This window comes from Amblyomma maculatum, chromosome 5 (assembly GCF_055883805.1).
Source record: "Amblyomma maculatum isolate TAMU_Amacu chromosome 5, ASM5588380v1, whole genome shotgun sequence".
Lineage (NCBI taxonomy): Eukaryota > Metazoa > Arthropoda > Arachnida > Ixodida > Ixodidae > Amblyomma > Amblyomma maculatum.
This window is the reverse complement of record NC_139348.1, coordinates 82176013-82197100: the sequence shown is the minus strand read 5'-3', so window position 1 is coordinate 82197100 and position 21088 is coordinate 82176013. Positions and strand designations below refer to the sequence as shown.

The 21088-nt window shown below is 41.3% G+C and overlaps 1 protein-coding gene across 1 annotated transcript in view; it reads right to left on the bottom strand.

Annotated features, from left to right (window-relative positions):
• Positions 1–21088, bottom strand: part of LOC146188596 (uncharacterized) — a 116439-nt gene that overhangs the window by 2071 nt on the left and 93280 nt on the right. The window contains exon 6 of the mRNA XM_084605086.1: positions 10793–10985. Coding sequence (XP_084461212.1) covers positions 10793–10985 — 193 coding nt within the window. The remainder of the gene's footprint in view (positions 1–10792; positions 10986–21088) is intronic.

The following is a 21088-nucleotide window of genomic DNA, read 5'->3' as shown; positions in this document are numbered from 1 at the left end:
ACGATATGCTTCACATGGGCAGCAGGCGTGTTTTGACCCGCCGTAACCATCAGCGTCTCATAATTTTAGTGCGGTATGTTTAGCTACCCTTGCACATCACAAGAAACTTCCAATGGTGTTTGAGAACCATTCTTTTTATCTGCAGTAAATAACGAGACAGTTTGTTTAATGTACCTAACAATTAGGGAAGAGTCAACATAGTGATATGAGATACTCACCTGCGAATAAAGGTCTTCAAGCAATGTCATGTTAAATAAAATGTCTGAATACCCAAACTTGGTTGTGATCGCTTGCAACTGAAAAAACAGTATATAGGTTGCTATTATTTACTATTTCAACTTCACGATAGTAAAGTTCAAGTGTATTTTATTACTACATTTGCCTTCGGAACTAACACAACCTGCATGGTCGAGCGTGAGCGTGCCTGATTTTTTGATGGATGCTTGAATGCTTCGCTTGCTGAACTGGCTGACCACTATGTCCTGTAGCCTACATCTGAGCATATGGAAAACATATTTTATTCATTTTCATGTTTTTGTTCAAAACTAAAGGCCACGATGTGAGCTGAAATTATTTGGTTAGAAATTTCGCTTTTTTTTTGGTGCGCTTGTTTAACGCAGCCGACAGCCTGTGATCCCATTGCTGCGTTTTTGAAATTGTATGTGTTCTTTATCTGTGAGTTGCTTGCTCGAATTTGATAACAAATTTTCAGTGTTTTGTGCTTTATGAATTGCCTAATACTGTATTTTTGTACAGCTGCTTTATTTTTTCATTATCATTTTTCCGATATTATGAATGTAATGCCCACATGCTATGGTCTCAACTAGAGACTGACAGTATTGCAAATAAACAAATATCTTGTTGAAAAATTCACTTGATACCGTCTTGTTGAAAATTGGCACGTATTGCGATATTTGAAAAATCACTCTTTCTAAGTCACGAATGAAACTAAAAAAGAGCCTGCTGCGAATTTGATTGCCACCCTGTGCCATCTGCGTTCTCCTTTGACACTGTAGTAAAAAGGTAGCAAGAAAATAAAACTAAACATTACTAACGACATCGCTGTAGTTCAAGCATTTCCGTGCCCTGTCTAAACATCACTAACGACATTGCTATAGTTCAAGCATTTCCGTGCCCTGTGCGTGTGGAGTGGGCTCCCACACTGAGCATCTGTTTAGATAACCTGACAATTTGTCATCTCCATCGGAGCGAAAAAACCTCTGGTTGTGTTGACGCTGTCTCCAGAAGTCTCTGTAGTGCCTGCAGTGAAATTCCTCCACGGCTTAACGTGTGCTCTAATTTCAATCGTGAGCACCAACCTTCCCGGCGGTCTGATTTGCCTTCAGTAGGTTGCGACAAGGAGATTCCACGTGGATGCTATGTTGACATTTGCGATCAAATTCTGATAGACCTCGTAGACTGCTTTCCTGAACTGCCATTTCTTCCCATTTTCCGCTACGCTGGCGATGTTTGATCATTCGTTCACAACTGCCCTGGGCTTCCGGCGCCACGCAAGCTGCAACTTCGAAGCCACGATTATCACACTAACTGGCAACCTGATGAAAGAGCTTGATGATATGGGCCCCACCACCGAGAGTTATTGGTGTATATAGTGCCACTAACCTGCATTTTCATATTTAGGTCTGTTCTGCCGAAGGGTAGAGGTGCTCAATAAAATACAATAAAGTAAAGCCGATGCCTATGTAAACGCACATTCAGTGATTAATATTTTAGCATCTAGAATTTCGTAACTGTTCTCAAAATACTGCGTCCCTTTCTTTATGCTTATGTGGTAAACGACCTTTCTATACGGAACACTATTTGGTTTGTGAGAGCCTAAGTTAACATGAGGCCTGTCGCTCATTACTAGTTTTTATTGGTAAATAATTTCTTTTATACATACGATTTTCTTGCACCATTTTCTGCTTAAAATAACCACTGGGAGAAGAGGTGATGTTCCTATTCCAATTTTATTATGAGAGCAAATATGTGGCCCTTGAGAATTCAGTGTAGCATGTAAAACTGAATACCGAGGGCAGGGTTTGCCAAAATTATTGTAATAGGCTTAAGACAGGTACAGCTTGGTTATATAGGTAACTATATTTATATAAACAAGATGAAAGAGAGGAGTGTGACATTTTAAAAGCAACTGGAAACCTGCTCACAAACGATGAAACTGTACGCGTTACAGTCCATAAATTTTACACTACCAGAACTGCAAGAACGAAAATATACTCAGCGTTTTATAAATAAACAATTCCTAGACGTTTCTTGTCTTCTTGCGTGAGCTTCGCTGTCAGTGACTATCAGGGGATAATATAAATATATTTTGTACACACTGCTTCCTGCGGAAAATATTGAGCAGATTCTTTCTATAAATGCCAAAATAGTTCGATCGACTTTCTTCGTACACAATATTTGATAATCGTAAACAAGGACTGTATTATATTCCTCAACATGAAAAGAAAAATTTAAATAAACAATTATTTTCATATACAGACACTCAATATTGAAAACAAGAACTGTATTTTCTTACCTTCTTTAGTAACGAATCTTTCGTGCTGTTCTGAATTGTGGCCATATTACGAATTGATTTCACGAGTGTTGCATTAATCCTCTGAGCAATTTCTTCGACCTAAATCAAGAATGACTCATGTCACCACATCACATTTAAGACTCGAATCATGAAAAGCACAAGCTGTAGTAATTCGGCTTTAGTAAGAAAAGCACAAGCAGCATCATGAGGATACTATTATTCGACCCGTATTGATATAGCAGTTACGGCTTTCTGTCAATAGTGACTCTGGTAGTTTTGTGCTCTCGACGGCAAGCACGATCCTCCTAGATAGTGGCTGCGGAATTCGTTTCAAGCCTTTGCTACAATTGGTAATAATCCGGGAGGTGTTAGCGGTTTCGTATGTCCTGGAGAATGTCACTTTACATTAAATACTGTAATCATTAAGAGACCGAAAATTACAATTATGGCTGCAGTGCAAAAGGTGATCCAGTGGAAAAATTATTTTAGGCAGACAATTGTTTCACTGCTTCAGTTAAATGTAAATGTCCTTGTTTCATTGTACCAGCCGCTTTTTGCTGCTGGTGTTATGCCACAAAGCATATCCGTATGTATGATTTCCTGTCAGTGAAGGCGTTCTAGGCGAATCTATTGACGCTGTCCGGCGAAATAGAAAAAAGGCCTTGGTGCATGTCACAAAACGCCTACTACCCATCACAGCCAGAGAAAGATACTTATCGCAGTAACCGACGGTGTGGAAATACAAATAAGCTGGAAATGTACATGTTGATTTCAAGAAATTGTCCTACATACTGGAAATACAACACTGGAACACTAAGTGGAGTACATATGAGAACACTATTCGACAGCTTGATAGCCATTATCGAATGTATCACTTAAAAGCGGTAACTGAAGGCGTCATTTGGGTTTTCGAAGCTTTTAACTGTGATGATTGTTTCGAAAGACTGGAAAGTGTTGAAACCTTTGTTGGTATGCTTGGTCAGGACAGGTTTGAAATAATGGTAGGGGCGATTGAAACGGCCTGTAGGTCTATAGGCAAAATATTCACGGCTGCAACCTCTCGTTTATCGCTAATGTTTCATTATATCAGGATATAGAAACTATCTGAGCAAATTGTAGTAATAAAGGAGTCTACTTGCGCCGTTACATGCAACTCTCCAGGGTGTGGCACAGAAAGGCGGGTGAAATATTCGACTTCTGGCTAGCCAAGAAAACTTAGTAAATAAGAGAAGTGCCCTTAGCATAGGAGTAAGTATTAATGAATGGAGATGCCTTAGTGTGGGATCATGGTACCCTGTCGCTAGTTTAGCTAAATAATGAAGACCCAGTTATAAAGCATAGAGAGCTTAGAATTCAAAATTTCTTGTTCTCTATTAAACCATGCGAGCACCTTCTCGAGTTGTGCTCCCTGGTCCAGACGCCTAACCCAGGCATAGATTTAGCACAAAATCCTGGTTCGATGAATCAGTAGGGAGAAGTGAAATGTTTATTTCAGCGTATCATGTGTTGAGAAAATGCAGAAACCATAGAGACGCAGTATTCATTTTAGGTTGAGAAATTTTATACTGCATTGCAACTAGCAAAGAAAGGAACGATTATGAATCTGATAAATGCAGCCTCATCCCCGGAGGTCAAGGTGAGATAGCTTTATCTGCGGCCCACACACCGCATGGTGGCATGTTGCCACATTACTTCATGAAATGCCGGCGACACCTCTTGATGATGCTATTGTGGTAATAGAAGACTTATTTGGCGTTTAAACTGTAAAGCCAGCATGCCTTCAAGCGGAGCGCATGTAAGGTTTTATAGATGCAAATATAGATTTCAAACACAGATTCTGAGTGGTACCCGCGCAAAGAACAACCTGCTCCTATCGCACTCCAGTCGCCAGAATGTTGTATGTCACGCTGTCGTTCTCACAGTGTTATCAAGAAATTGTAGCGAAAATATAAATCGCTGTTGACGAGATCCAAACTATCTCCCTATAATGTAGAGGAGAATACTAAAATCAATCCTGGTTTGCAAGCATCGTTTCAGCCCAATCCACAAGCGTACTTAGAGAGCGCGAAAATTAAGCGGGATTCTTTGAAACCTTTGGTATCATCAGTGGGGAGAAATAGGTTCCCTTCAATACGTGTCAGACAAGCCGAAATTGAACACAGCCTGGAAGGTTTAAGTTGGGTCGAACGAAAGATAAAACTATTACAAATAGAGCATCCTTCACAGATATTTTAAAATTTTCTTTTAGCGCTGGAGGATCGTCTAAAGACGCTGTAACAGCAAACGGAAAGACTGTGACTACCGCTAAAGACATACACGTTTCTTAGCTATAAAAATCAAGTGGCAGTAATCTGTATAAAATCTTAACCTAGCTTAAAAGGCACATAAACGCAGGAGGATCGAGTTTTATTTTATTGATCACTCAAAACGAATATATGAGAAGAAAGCCAAAGCTCTTTCAATATATGTTTCAAATGACTATTTCTAAATAGCGAAATCTTGAAATTTTCCAGGCAATGACTTCATTGTGAAAGACATGTTGCCTTCTTTCATGATTGAGACTTTGGGTATACAAAAATTCTTCCCCTGACTGACGATAACACAAAGGTCCCAAACAAACCCCTCCGCGTTTACACAGACCCTCTTCACTAGTTATATCTTAATGCCAAAAAGAATATTTTACAATGTAGTCAAGTGTTACACACTTCGTTAGTGCGGGAAAAATGCCTGTGTACAGCCAAGTTGTTTATGTAACTTTGAATCCTCTATAACCTCGTGGCGTTTCTTATGCTTTAACTTGTTTTAACATGCACAATTTTAATTTCACTTCCTAATCATGTTTCCTAATCCTCCATATGCAAATAGATGAAATATCATTCTGTTCTCCATGTTGTAATAGTTTAGGCACAAACGTTCTATCCGTAGCAGGCATTTATAATTAAATAGCTTTATTTCTCCAAATCAGCATGCTTCCCTGAATGGTAGATCCTGTGCCTCTCAGCTCGTAAACCTATATCATGAGCTTCAGGACATTGCTGAAATGAACGCTGCCTACCAATGTAATTGGAACGAATTGAACTGCATCTCAGAACTCGTAAATTGTAACTTAAAAATGATTACCTTGGTCTCGGCGGTAAGAGTACACTACATGAATGACATATTTCCTCCGAACAGAGGCTATGTACATAACATTGTGTTGTCGAGGCAGTAATGCATCATATTATAAAAGAACTCCATCAACACCTGATAATCATATTGGTGCCTTGCCTGGTAACATGGCCTGAACGCCTAATATTTACGCCTACCTAGGTAGACACTAGGTAGGCGTATCCATTCTCCTCAAAGTTGAGGCGCTGTGTATAGAAGCCGACATTACTGGTAACCTAACCTTAGTGTGAGCTAAGAATTTCTGCCATTTCCTCGGTCTTAAGAAAATGTACTTACTAAAGCTCTATAATTATATATTTAGAACAGAGCACTTTAAAATTATCCTGTTCGTTCTTTTTTTCATGTTTTCTTCCACACCGTCACTCACATGTAGAACTGAGGCAAAAAATAACGCAGTGTTCGCCTAACGCGATTCAATGCTTGCGCTGTGTCAAATCACAAGGCGGCATTGTTGTCAGCAACTGTATAACCTACAATTTACACTTAGAACAGGTGTTATAATTTCCTCAGAAGCATTTTATATTTCCAATAGTTGTCGGAAAACTGCCACTAAGCGCCCACGTAGCTTATCAATAATAAGGGCACACCAAACGAGGTATATATGGTTTAGTGGAGCTTGTGCATCGGCATTGCCGCGAGAGCGGCGACTTAAACGTAGAATAAATTACGGTAAAAGTGAGAGTCCTTTCTCATTATCTTTCTCTACATAAGGATTACAAAGGAAGTCATTCTCACCCGCGAAAGAAGGGGTAAGAGAGAAAACACACCTGTTGATATTTTCGATCGCTTGTAGGGTGCTAAGGGAAGGCGCCTACTTTGTCACTTCGATTATAACTTTTTGAACATGCATTTTTAAACGCTGATGTTCGTTCTGTTTTGACATCTTTTAATGCGCAAGCCTTATACAGCTGTTTGCGGTTTCGTGTCGATTACATTCGAACTAATGAGCTTATAGGAAAAAAAAAAGGTTCCATCAGATAGAGAATTAACAATCTTGTATGGCAAATTGCCAGGTGCATGTGTCTAGAGCGACAAGCCGTCATTATAGTCGGACACTCTACGAAGCAATGTTTAAATTGATAAAGGCAATACTAATGACCTCAGCTAATCTATACACCTGCAGTTCTGGTCTGATAACTGTCCCACAGCGTTCCCATATGATATCAAAAATATGAGTACTGCCAAACTCCATATATAGAGTTAGTTTTAGGAGCAGCTTCTATGTTTAAGGCAATAGGGGCGACTTAAATACATGCTAACTGGCGACAACTTTTAGCGACAATAGATTAGCGCCTGCCTTTATTCGTACGTGTATCTTCCTCACCTTAGTTAAATTTGTTGTTCTAAGTTCATCATCAAAATACAGAACCAACTAGCCCGACGACGGTTAAATAGAGCCAACTAAATCAATAAGATGTCGGAATAGTCGGGAAAAGTAATATCGTCGTCCAACAAGGGTCACCTGGTACTCAACTCCGGTGACGTAGGCCCACCTTCCGGAGGCTGGAATTTTGAAATGATTGCAAGCAACGAGCAGGAAAGGGCATATCTGAGAAAGCAATTAGGCAAGAAAGCAGTATATGATTTTTGTCTTTTACGTCAGAATATTCACCGCCCAAGCAGTAAGGACGACAGGAGATGCTTAAATTCATGTTTAGTTTAGCGTACTCAAAATATTAGGCGAAGTCTATGTAGCAGTTTTGAGCCAGAGATTGGAAATACTACATGCCCTTGGTTAAGATGTTAATAAAGGTGTTGCGAGGTTGCAACGTCGTTTTAGGCTGTATCGGCAGAAAATGCTAGCTGGTTACTTGTGCTAGCGCCACCAATCGAGTTCGTCGATTCACATCTGTGGTAGGGCTCCCGCTTTGTCCTAATAAGAACAAGAGGGTGAACAAAACTAACCAACCGAAGAAAGGACGAACAGCTGAGTTTCAGAAAACGCATGTTCAACAGGCCATAATTGAAGAACGTGAATTAACATGTCCTGTTAGTAGCCTACAAATGACCGTTGTTATCCATTATTAAGGAGATTTTCTTTATGCTCCTTGTATCGCGTGTGATAACGGCTTCGTTTAGAAGGGTTATATAGACAAGGGCACTGAGAAACGACTCTCTTATTTTCAAAAATTGCAAGTCGTCGAGCTAGTTGGTCCTGTATTTTGAAGATGAAGTTAGAACAACAAATTTAACTAAGGCAAGGAAGATACACGTATGAATAAAGGCAGGCGCTAAAATATAGCGCCAGTTATCCTATATATAAGTCGCCCCAACAACCGTACACATAAAAGCTTCTCTTAAAGTAACTCTATATATAGAGTTTGGTGTACTCATATTTTGATATCATATAGGAGCACTTTGAGACAGTTTTTAGACCATTATTGCAAATATATAGATTAGCTGAGACGATTAGTATTGCTTTGATAAATCTAAACTTTGCTTCTCACAGCGTCCACTATAATGATGGCTTGTCGCTCTTGATACATGAAACCATTCAGAATGCCTTGGGAGCTCCGCATTAGCTTTTGCGCTCGCGTGTTCGTATGATAAAGGCGATGAATCAAGACAAAAGAGAGAAAGGTTGAAGAGCAGAAAAAAAAAAAAAAACATGCAGCTCCAAAGCAATACAATCGAAAAGCCAAAGTAAGCGCCTTTCCTTAATGGCCTGCAGGCTGATAAAATTATCGACTAACAATCAGCTATTATCGGTTATACCTAGTTTCACGTCTAAGAACCGCTCCCTTCAGAAGCGCTAAGTAGAGAAAACAAAGGAAGGATGCATTCTTTTTACAGTCCCTTAATCTACCTTTAATTCGCAGCTCGCGTCGTGAAGCTCCCAGGCTACGTTATAAGCATATAGATTGAGTTTGACATGCCCATATTTTTGTTAGGCTATGGGAGCTCTATGCTATAGTTATGTGACTAGTATTGTAGATGTATTGCGTGCCTCGGGACATTAACGAAGCTATTGCAAACCTTCTATGCGGTCTGCCGTTCCTGTCATTGGGCCCTAATGCACAACTCAACGAGACGAGGAGGAAAGAGCTTTTGGTGATCCAAAAATGCTTTTCCATGCTACCTGCCTTGGCTTATTGACACGGTTATACACAATTTGTTGAAATTGGGTTTTTTGTGCTGTGAGCTAACTGGGCTACATGGAGAAAAGCTGGTTGAGAAACATTGCCAATTACAAGTATTGTTTAGGATGGTTCAGAAAACGGTTGTGCATTTGTAGCACACTAGCAACACTACCGTGTCAGGAAAGACGTTTGGAGGGTCTCAGGGCACTTTCTATTGCTTAGGACGGTAGTGTTGCAACGCAGCTGTTTTTGCGTCTCGCGAAAGTGCTTCGAGCGTAATTTTTTGCCCCCCCCCCCCAAATAAAAAAGAACTGGGAATTTGAGGCGGCGGAGGAACAAAGCAAAATGAAAATGAAACGCAAATTAAATGGAGAGTTCCAAACACGTGCATTTCCGCGCGTCATAAGCAAAATGATTGTTTGTCATAGGCAAAACGAGCAGCCTGCGTTTGGAAATAATGTTACGATACTCTTTGCTATCTACTTTACATGCTTCGTTTGAAATGGTTACATAGCTCTAAGTCGTGAGGAACAAGAACCATGCTTTCGTAATGTTTGGGAATGAACCAGCCCTCAAACAAGCTTTCCCGTATGTTCGGATTAGCGTCGCCACAGTGGATTAAAGTTGCTTGTAAAACAGATTTTCATTGTTACAACGGTGTTACGATATCTGGAGAGTGAGTTTATTTGCCTACTAACTACCGTACTAAATCTAATGTTACAATGACTCGTGCTCATACTAGGGAATTTCGGTCTTACTAAGACAAGTTGTTGTATTTCGATCATCTCTTAACACATATCTTTCTTTGCTAGTCCTATGGACCTGAACGTTGAATAAAGAAAAGTCTGCATATACAAATCCTTGGCGCTGCTCCTCCGATTTTAAATCATAGAGGATATCACGTTGATAAAATATAAGCTACAGCATGCGACCACGATGGGGAAGCAACACCATCTAACTGATCTACAGGTCACAAGGTACAGCAAACAGTGTGGCCAAATTATTTTAAAGCAGTGCGACGAAAATATCAGCACAACAAAGATAACAAAACAAAGTCAATTTTACCCTCCTCCCTGGATATGTTGATAGAATGAAATGTTTCAACCTCTATATTAAACTTCAGCCCCCTCAGCAGGCCTCTAAAAGAACAATAATTTTAACCACTCTAGTAGCATTCTATTTCGAAGAGAGCAAAGTTTTACGAACGGGGAAATTAGGCCTACTCGGCTACTAAAGCTTTCTCCAGTATTTGCTTTCTCGTCTCGTCAATTTCACTATATCAGCTGCCGATTGAGGGTTTTATTTTTGATTGAAAAGTAATTTCAATAATAATCATTTTTGTATGGCTTCACTCTTCTTTTCCAACAAGCGTTCTAGGCTAAATGCTCTTGTTTCTGTTTTTGTACGCTTTACCGTTTCAAAGATTTCATACAGTGCTCCTTTGCCCTCTTTTCAGTTCTTCTATTTTTTCAACTGTTCTCAATATTTAGGTTGTACCCAATCTATTTTTATAACACATCGCTGCTGCAGAATGCACTATAAATAAGTAAACAAATGGGCAAATTTAAAAACCTAGATAGGCACATATGAGATCCTTATGCGTATCATTATTACGTAATAATGTGTTAAATCTCGTTAGTAAGGGTGTGTTATTTTCAATTTACTCAATAGCGTTTTGCAACATAGTGAATCGATTTTACAGTGCACACTCCCGGCAAAAAAGCTCCACACGTCTAAAAGCATATGCACTGTAGTACATTTGGGAACATTTAATAAATTATAAATTATGTGATCTTTGCGCCGAGTAAACTTACTATAATGTAGCTATCCTTTGTATTGTGCACTCATTTCCCTACCACTGAAAGAGCACCAGTCACCACTAGAACAACCTCTATTCACGCATTTTCCTAAAACGTGATCAAAGATTAGCATGGAAACTGAACATGCCCAATGTCCATGTACGCAGGTGCGTCACAGTCTTAAACAACGCAATAAGTTCTTTCCTTACCTGTTTTTTGGCTTCCAGGCCAAATGTGCCTTTGGCGTAAACATAAGCGAAAGGCTCTGGCAGTTCCTTACGCACCAGATTCAAGCAATCCATCCACCGGTTTGCAACCTTTGTGACAAGAGCATGTAGTTCTTGCCAGCTGTTCGTGAGTCTGTAGATAACCTTGGCACCAGCATAGTTGTATAGCAATTCCCTAGAAAAAAAAAACCATAAACATTATTTACCTCATGAATAATTCGCAATAATCGTTCTGCGTGGTGGACATGCACTATCCATTTGGAATTTGCCAAAGTGGTCGAAATGTGAAGACATTTTACCGTCCTTATAGTGCTTGTCGATTGCACGTTGTCAGATAGAGTGGCTTGTAATATCGAAAATGACCCTGCAACGTTCAATGCTAAAACTGTAACTAGTGAGGCTAGTTTAGCAGTGCTGTTCGAGGAGGGTATGAAATGGGATACAAATAGCTTTGTGAAGTTAGCAGGCAACATGAGGCATATACCGTACTGGACGGGCGTTTGCGGTGTTGCCGAGGTTTACCGGAAAGACGAGAACTAGGAGCAGGTTTCCTTGTCCATAAGGATATAGCTGGTAATATTAAATTTATTCTGTAGTATCAATGCGAGGCTGACAGGCATCGTAATTAAGCCTAATAGGCGCTTCAAAGAGAAGGTTGTACACGCATACGCGCTTACATGTAGTAATGAGGACCAGGCAGTTGAAAGCTTCCACGAAAACGTAGAATCGCCATGGGAAAATAAATACAAATTATACTGTCCTGAAGGGCTACTTCAATACCAAGGTAGGAAGAAAGAATGCTTGAGACTAGGCAAAGGACAATTAGGCATTGGATAGGGGAATAGCAGGTGGAGGTATTAGTTCAGTTTCCTGATCGAAATAACTTGCGAATCGTGGTTACCGTCTTCAGCAAACGGAAAAGCCGAAAATGGACACAGGAAAGCCCTAATAGGGAGACTAAGAAATAAATTGACTTTATACTTTCTTCTAACCCTGAAATTGTGCAGGATGTAGAAGTAAGCGGAGAGTTTCGATGCAGTGACCGCAGGATGATCAGGTCTCGAAATATTCTCGATTCGAATACGGAATGCACCATACTGACGAGGAAGAAGTGCATCAGCAAGTTAGCGCTAATGGGAAAAATAGAAACATTCTGGCTCTCGCTGCAGAATGGATATTCAGTGCTAACCGCAGAAGGAGATATTAGCTTAGAAGCAAATAATAATTATTTCGAAGATATCATTACTGAGTGAGCGGTAGAAGCAGGCGGTAGAAAGCTTACAGATGATAGCGGTAAACTATCTAAGGAGACGAAAAAGTTTTTAAGAAACGCAAAAGTATAAAAGCCCCCAACCCAACAGAACGCAAAGAACCGGCAGAGTTATCAAATCTAATCAACAACCCCAAGATGGCCGACATAAGGAAGTACTACATGGGCAACATTGAGCATGCGCCAAAGAGCGCTCATAGCCTGAAAGCGGAAAATGCAAAATTAGGCATAGGACAAAATCAGATATATGCAGTGGAAAAGGTGCGGAATGTCATTACTAACATGGACAAGATAATGCAGGTATCCGAAGAGTTCTATAGGGACCTCTACAGTAGCCAAAGTAGCCAGGACAAAAAGGAAATTCGCTGTAGTGAAGAGCAATCAGACGTTGCGCCGCTAAACGAAGGACGAGGTCAAGAAAGCCTTAGAAGCTATGAAAAGGGGGGAAATAATGGGGAAGATCTGGTACCTAAAGATTTGTTGAAAGACGGAGGAGATATTATGATAAGGAAACAGGTCGCCCTGTATACGGAATGCCTGATGACATCGAAAGTACCGGAATCATGGAAGAACGCTAACATTATCTTAAATCTTTAGAAAGAGGACGCAAAGCTTACGCAAAGAGGAAAGAAAGCTTACTTTTTGTTACACAAATGATATTTATTAAAGTAATCGCTGATAGGATAGGGCAACTACTTTAGTCATCCAAATCATCAAGAAAGATTTTGGAAAGGTACTCTACTATCTATCATATGCATATAATCAACCAATTGATAGAAAAATGCTCGAAATATAACCAGCCCTTGCAGGTATCATTCATTGGTTACACGAAAGCATTCATTCTTTTCATTTATTATTAATTCTTCAACCCAATACATATCATCACTGTCCGGATCCTTAGCCAAATGCTAGTTATGGATCCGTGCAACAAACCCCAGTGGAAACCTTAGCAGTCAGGCAGGCATATTGAGATAAGGGTTTAGGTAAGCCATATATGAAAGTGCTGGACGATCTACAGCGGCTGCACAGCAACCATAGTTCTGCATCAAGAAAGGGAGAAAATGTTAATTACGAAAGTAGTTCGGCATGCATATACGATCTCCTCAGTGCTCAGCTTGCTTAGAAGGTATATTCAAAGACATTAAATGGGAGCAGACAGGCATAAGGGTTGATGGATAATATACCAGTGCTCATCGATTCGCTAATGATATTGCCTTTTTGTGTAAGACGGGGCACCAGTTGGAACTAACGATTCTTGATCTAGACAAGAGAAGCAGAAAAGTAGGCAAACAATAATATGCAGAAGAGTAAGGTAACGTTTAACAGCCTGAGAAAAGAAAAGCAGTTGGAAGAAGGTAGCTATGCACTGGAAGTAGTAGGCGAATATATCTACTTAGGACAGGTAGTAACCGCAGATGCGGACCACGTAAGGAAATTAAGTAGCAGAATAACATTGGGCTGGAGCGCATTTGGAAGATACTTAAACATTACGACTAGTAGCTTGCCAGTATCAAACAAAGGGGGAAGTGTGTAACAGTTGCAATCTACCGGTACTCTCCCATGGGGCATTAATATGGAGGGTAACGAAAAGGGTTCTACTTAAGGTGAGGACAACGCAGAGGGCTAGGGAAAGGAAAATGGTAGGCGTAACGGTAATAGACTGGGAGCGTGCGGAGTGGATCAGAGTAATAACTAAAGGTTATGACATTCCAGTCGAAATTGAGAAGCAATGGGCATGGGCAGGACATATAGCACGAAGAGAGGGCAACGATAGTTCCTAAGAGAAACCAATTGAATGTCAAGGGGTGGTAAGCGCACCTGGGAGCAGCCGAAAATTAGGTGAGTGGATGAGGTTCAGAAGTTGGCAAGTCCCAAGTGGATTCAGGTAACAAATGACAGGGTTATTTAGAGAGAAATGGGAGATGCCTTTGTGCTTCAGTGGACATAACCATGTTGATAATAATATTCAGGATGATGATGAATATGGTCAAAGAAAATTGCCGATGCGAGTTTGATGAAAACAACTTCGCGTTGGAGCACATGAATCAGAATTTTTTGCAGTGGTGCTCCCCTATAAGCGCAGCGGTTCCTGATTAGGTACAGAAATCTACTTAACACGAAGCAATGCCGCAATTGTAGCATTCTATTTTCTCAGTAAAAATTTCCGATTGCATTTAAGTCTACTTAAGAGCGTAAATGCTGAAAGACACATTACACGACTGCTTTCATTACCTGCATCATCATTTTCGTCCTTACTATCACCGTCATCATTATCAACTAAATGCACAGACATTGCAATCGCTACTACCATCAATATTACTATCACGAAATGCCACGACATTTCCCTCGCTACTATCATCCTCACGCTAAACAAGGAGAATGGCGACTGGTTTCTCAAGACACCTGGCGTACATTCACGAACGTCACCATGCGCCTAAAAAAGCTTTTGCCCTAATACTTTATTAAATTCCAAAGCCGAGCTCATCGGATCTGTTGAATTTATTTTTTAACGCCGAAAGCGTTCGGTGTGAATGTGAGATGGTTATGAGGGAATTTCGCAGTCGGTTTTATTATTACTACTAACTGATTTTGTTCATTAGATGAATACTACTTCTGACTGAGGTATTGTTTTCAGGCCAGTGACAGACAGCGGTCATGAGAAAAGAAATACCACCCCCTTAAGTACGCTGCATTCGAACCAAGAAGCTAATGTAGGAAAGAAAAAAGGAGGTGAAGGTCAAGAAAATATAACAGCGTTACAAACACTTGCAGAGTACTCCCTGACGCGCCTCGTAAAATTTAGATGAATGACGAGGAGAATGGGCGAATAAAGAGGGTGACGTCTTCACAAATGAGTACAACTGAATTAGAAACTCTGAGCTTCATGCCATGAAGTGGAAATTCAAGCCGCACTGATCATATTCGCTTATAGTTGCGCCAACATATGACCCCGCTGGTTAGGATTACCCCACGTGAACTCTTGGCAAGCAGCACAAACTACAACAGTGGAGTATATAGCTTGCTCAGATGCTATCGTAATTAAACTTAAAGGTTGTAGCTTTCCAATCACATTTGATATCTCCTCTTCACGAAGTGAAGAAAATTGCTCGTTAATGAGAAGGCGAGATAAAGGCTACCAACTCGCATGCACCCCTGCAGCTGGTTGCAAACAGGTGGTGCATGAAACGTATTACAATGAATGGAGTGATCACGTTATGTATTCCTCCCTGGTACGTGTTCGTGGCCACTGCATAAACTACGCTAGCATGGAGCTTATGCAGAGTGTTCTCTACGGGTCAATTCCACGGGTTGGTATAGATATCCAGTTCAAACATATAGTTTATAGAGCTTTTTAATTCGGCAACTAGCTCCCATTAGGCTTCTCACGTTATGTGGGTGCCGCGGACCAATGGCAGATCATGTGGGCTTGTGCCAGGTTCCCGTCCAAAGCTGCATCCAAGACATAACCACCGGAACTTCAAAGTGCTGTGCAAAGTACAGAGAAGGACATTCAACTATGGGCCGTCCAGCAGGACAGGTGCGCTAAAAGAACAAGCCTCACAACCCACCACAAACAGGCCAAATGAGGTAGGGCAGAGTAGGGCGTAACCCCGGGTAGACGCTTGGCCAGCGTTACGACGCTTTAACCTGTCGTTTGCCGGCTCCTTAATAAAGTTATACATACATACATAATAGGGGCGTTATAAAGACCAGTGCTTTTCAGTATCTTTGTGCAGGCTTTCATGTAAAAAAACTGTTTGAAACTCTAGAATCTTAACCTCGAACTAAATGTAAAAAAGGCCACCACTTGTGCAAGATTAAACTAGGTACTGAAATTAAAGACATGAGGATATGTGACTGAAATTCTTTAAGTTAATAGAAAATGCATTGGCGCAGTGTATCAATTTAACTCTTTGGGGAAGAAAAAAGAAAGAAAAATGTAGGGAGTGAGTAAAAATAGGCAACGAAAAAAAAAGATATTCACCCATAGAAAGTGGATATAGACTTTTGTTTAGCGGTATCGTAAATAATATTAAGAAGTGGTGCGCGATAGCATACAAAGAGGCTGAAAACTTAAAATATATACAGATTGCTCAATGTTGAAAAGCGTTGAGGGATAAAATTTATTCCCGAGTTTTTAAGTTAATGACTAGGAAAAGAGGACATTTGGAAACACATGCTTGCTAGTAAAGTCTACGGCAGGCTAATGGGCTCAATCCACATCCACACTTACAGGGAGGTGCCTATTAGAGATCTACTCTATTGGATGTTCTTATTTCACATGTCCTTTTCTGCACGTCGAAACAGATTATGCTCCTATGTCGCGACTTCGTCGCAGGTGTACCGATGTAAAATGTTCACATCCCTCATTGGAATATTTAGGTGTTCTTTAGGGTTTAGGTTTCAGTTGTCTGAAAATAGCGTTTAGCTGAAGTCACTGAAAATCTGGTTCTCGATGATGAGCTAGTCGCAAGGTATGCAACATCTCAGATTAGGGTCCATGTTGAGCATAATTTATGTTGGCAAGGTCGAAAGCTGTTTCCTTTCCTGGTCACCCGAACTTTAGCACGCTTAAAATAACGACTTTCGTCAAGCAGATCCGGTTATGACAGTGAATGATTCCGTGTTAAAATGCTACGTACTGGTCTCCGCCAATAAATAACTTATTGATGCAGACAATGATCAAGGGAACTGTCTAGTGATTAGTCTTGTTCACCAGCTTGGACAGAGGTTTCACAAATTCTTCGGAATTAAAGAAAAACATTAAGGCCCTAAGCATTTGGCGCAGTATATACGTAACGTGATTCTTTCGCTCCATGAACCTTTAAGGTCGGGGAATACGTCTTCCGCTGCATTTGAGAACAAGGCTTCAGAGTCGTTGAGTGCAGAAAAACGCCATGGAAGGAAATGAGTCTTCCGCGAACACAAGATATTGTGTTAGAAAGCCTCCCATTTCATTGACGCCAAAAGAATTTTCGTTTTTAATATGCCACATATGGATTCCTCGTTTTTGAAAGGGTCCTCACGCATGGTCTGTTCGTTTTCCGTAAGCAAAATAGTCTTCAATAAAATGTTTTGAGAGGCAGTATGGCCTCTTATGGACGCTCCGGCTTCAAATACATTTTCAAACGATATGCGGTCTTGCAGTTCTTTGTTGGATTTAAGCGGACTTGGTTCCTTATTTCACTGTTTAGTTGTTCAATGATGATAGTGGTGATTGTATTTCGCAGTTTGCTTAGCGAGCTTATTCCGCTTTACGAGAGTGCATTAGCATTTCTGAACAACTGAACTTGTTTCTGTTTACGGAATTTAGTGTCTAACTGATGAGATACTCGCGTGCGATTTTTCAGAGCGTCTTCTTTGTTTTGTTTAACAGTTTTCAATTAGTGAGCCAGCACAGTCTAAGAGAATATATTTTGGCGCTGATCAATTTCAAGGTATATTGAATTGGTTGCGGGCGCTTACTGGCATGGCGTTCCTTTCTAATTGATTGTAGGTGAGATCCTGAGATAGCTTAAATATGTGCCCTGTATTTTTTCGCAAAAATTCCTTCTCCCGCATCCTATCCGAATTTCATGCAGACCGGCACGGGGTTATCGGAGGAAAATTGAGCAAATGCAGTTATGTGCAGAACACCGCTGAGTATAAAATGTGCTTCGAATCCTTTTTCTCATGCTTTTTCATATTTTGATCCTTTGTCCAAAGGCCTTCATACGTAACTAATCTCACTATTTGGAAAAAGTGTTTTCAATCAAATTACCTACTTTGTGGCACAACAGTTTCAGGAATACTGTCATCTTATAGGTTTATAGGCAAGCTTGTGCTCTCTCAGTATTTTGCGCTTCCATTAACGCGCGCGAATCACAGTGATTTTTCTGACTCACAAATTTGCATGGCCCCACACAGACGCTTCAGTGAATCTGGGAACATAACTTGCGGGTTAATCTGAAGTTCTCTGAATGATTGTGAAAGCATTCATGGCAACTGGATCAGATGCAATACATACTTAAGGCTTAACTGTCAGTATTATAACCGACTTAAGCGAATATTCAATATACATTTGTCTACGTGCCTGTCCTCCGACCAGAGTTCATTCTGCGAAGCGGTTGCCTAACATATCTATGTCTTTATGAAGACTGGAGAGGAGCCTAAAAAATGTCCTCAAGGAAAGTGGGGTCCTGAGGGACAATACTACGAAACTAGTGCATTCGCTGGACAAAGTATCTTGTGTATTACAAATGTCTATGATGAATAGGTTATATATACGACACGGCCGCTGTTAGTACTGCTTGAAGGTTGCGCGTTCAAAGCACGTCCAGGTAACCAAAAAGTGAACACCGCCTTGCAAGTGTGTCCACATCCAAATTTATTTCATGAATGCTGCAAGAACGGCATCGGTATGATGCGGTCAAAGCGGAAGTAACACAAAACGTTTCATGTACATAGTTCTGGTGCAATCATGTCATATTCGACGCATGGCCTACGGTGACCGCGTGAGTCCTTAAACTTCCCTGTTGAGAATTTCTGCTTGATAGTTCTACTATGTATTTTCGGTTAACAAATGAAAGTAAAAAAAGTGATTTCACACGCTATGATAATTTTAGCATTGACAATAATGTGCATTTTGAAATATTTTAAAATTCTAAGGAAGCGTCGCAATAATAATATTATTATACTATTAATGTTTCTTAATTATTAACATTGCGTGTGCTTTACTTGTATATTAGGAAGATTTGTTTAACGTGTGTGCGTAATTCTCGGCAAAAAATTAGTACTTTATAATAATGGTTATTGGAACGGTTATAGTTTACAATTCAAGCGCAGCAACGAAAGCACAGGAATAAAGCGCAAGCAGCAGGACATGATCTACTTGCTCCTATTTATTTAATTAGAGAAACAGCCGCTCATATAGCCCCGAGAGGATGAGAGGGAAGGGATGTAAAAGGGGAAAACCACACCAGTTGGCCAGCGCGAAAATCTGGCATAGACAAAAGAAGGAACATTGCTGTTGAAAAGCATTTGAAACATATCTAAGAAGTCAAAATCGTTTATATAGATTATGATTTAAGAGCTAGTATTCAGGTTCCCCGACCTTTCTTATTTTCTGTGTATTTCTGATGTCGCGCCAGCGATTGCATCTTTGCACTATCTGGTCGTACTTGTCATCAAGAGTATATTATCAATGAAGCTTTACATAATGAACGTGAAAACAATTAACTTACAATGAAACAATGATATTCTTTGTTGATATTGTGGGACAGCACTTGCACAAAACATCTGTTCTATTCCAGAACCAGCTGGCACACAGCGCGCGACGCTCCAAGCAGAAGTCAGCGATGATGATGAAGATGATGGATCTATACAGATGAAAGAGGTGAAAGTTCACGCGTTGCGCTCACACAAATCCCCCGACAAAAGAGCGGTCACCCTGGTCGCTGATTACAGGAATGAGGGACGACGGGCATAGGGCTTCATGCGCGAGACGTGGACGATCTCTTCGGAGCGACGACGTCGATCTGCGATGGTGTGCGAGGGAATAACGCGATAGTTCACCGGAGACGTTTGTGGGAGTATTGTATAAGGGCCAATGTAACGATGGAGAAACTTCTCACACAGGCCAGTAATGCGTATTGGTGTCCATAGGAGAACTTCATCACCCGGGTAAAAGGAGGGAGTTCGATGGCGTTGATCATACAGGGCTTTACGTTCTTGTTGAGCATCTTCAGTGTTCAAACGGGCAAGTTGGCGACACTGGGCCATGCGAGTCGCAAACTCTTCGCCCAGAGATTCAGACGTAGAGGGAGCAGAGAAGAAAGTAGTGTCCAGTACTGTCGATGGTTGACGGCCATAAACTAAAAAGAAAGGGCTATAACCAGTTGTGCGCTGAACAGCGGAATTGTAGGCGTAGGTGACGAAAGGTAAAACGTTGTCCCAGTTCCGGTGATCAGGAGCGATATACATGGATATCGTGTCGGACAAAGTGCAATGAAACCGCTCGATGAGTCTATTGGTCTGAGGGTGGTAGCTAGAAGAAGTCTTATGGACGGTGTTGGCAGCGCGCAGTACATCCTCAACGACTCGAGAAAGAAATGTCTGTCCACGGTCGCTAATGAGAATACGAGGAGCACCATGACACAAAACTATCGCACGCAGGAAAGAATCGGCGACTTCAGAGGCGGAACCGGAGCGAAGAGTGCGGTTTCAGCGTACCGCGTTAGATGGTCGATGGCAGTGACAACAAAACGGTTGCCGTCTGTCGTCAAAGGGAGAGGACCAAAGAAGTCAATGGCGACCGTGTCAAAAGGCACAGATGGACGAGGTAGATGTTGCAGTAGGCCAGCAGGAGGGGATGTTGAACGCGTGCGATGCTGGCAAGACAGACATGATGAAATGTATTTGGCGACGATGGCAGAAAGCCCAGGCCAGAAGTAGCGGCTCTTGATACGGTCGTAAGTTTTAAAGTGGCCTAAATGTCCAGCAGTGGGGTCGTCGTGGTAAGCCTCCATAATTTTAAAACGAAGGGAGCCAGGGGCAACGGGTACCCAGCGTTGACCCGTAGGGTGATAAACGTCGCGGTAAAGTGTTCCATGATGAAATCGGAACCGACGAAGCTGACGGCGCAAGCAACTGTTTGGGACAACTGATTCTCCACGGAGGCGAGCGATGATTGTGCGGCAGTAAGGGTCAGTCAGCTGCGGGGACGGGAAATCAGCATTGTTCTCGAGTGGAGCTATGGCGATGGGAGCAACATTCAGGTGGCCAGCAGAAGGCTGACTCGGATGGCAGCAGGGAGAGAAGACCGTATGTTGGGCCGCGTCAGTAGGTAGCAATGGGCAGCGGGAGAGGGCGTCAGCGTCGAGGTGTTTTCGCCCAGATTTATAAGTAATGGTGAAGGTGTATCCTTGAAGACGTAGTACCCAGCGACCCAGTCGACCCGATAAGTTCTTCAGCGATGACAGACAACAGAGTGCGTGATGGTCGTGACAATGGTGAAGTGGCGGCCATAC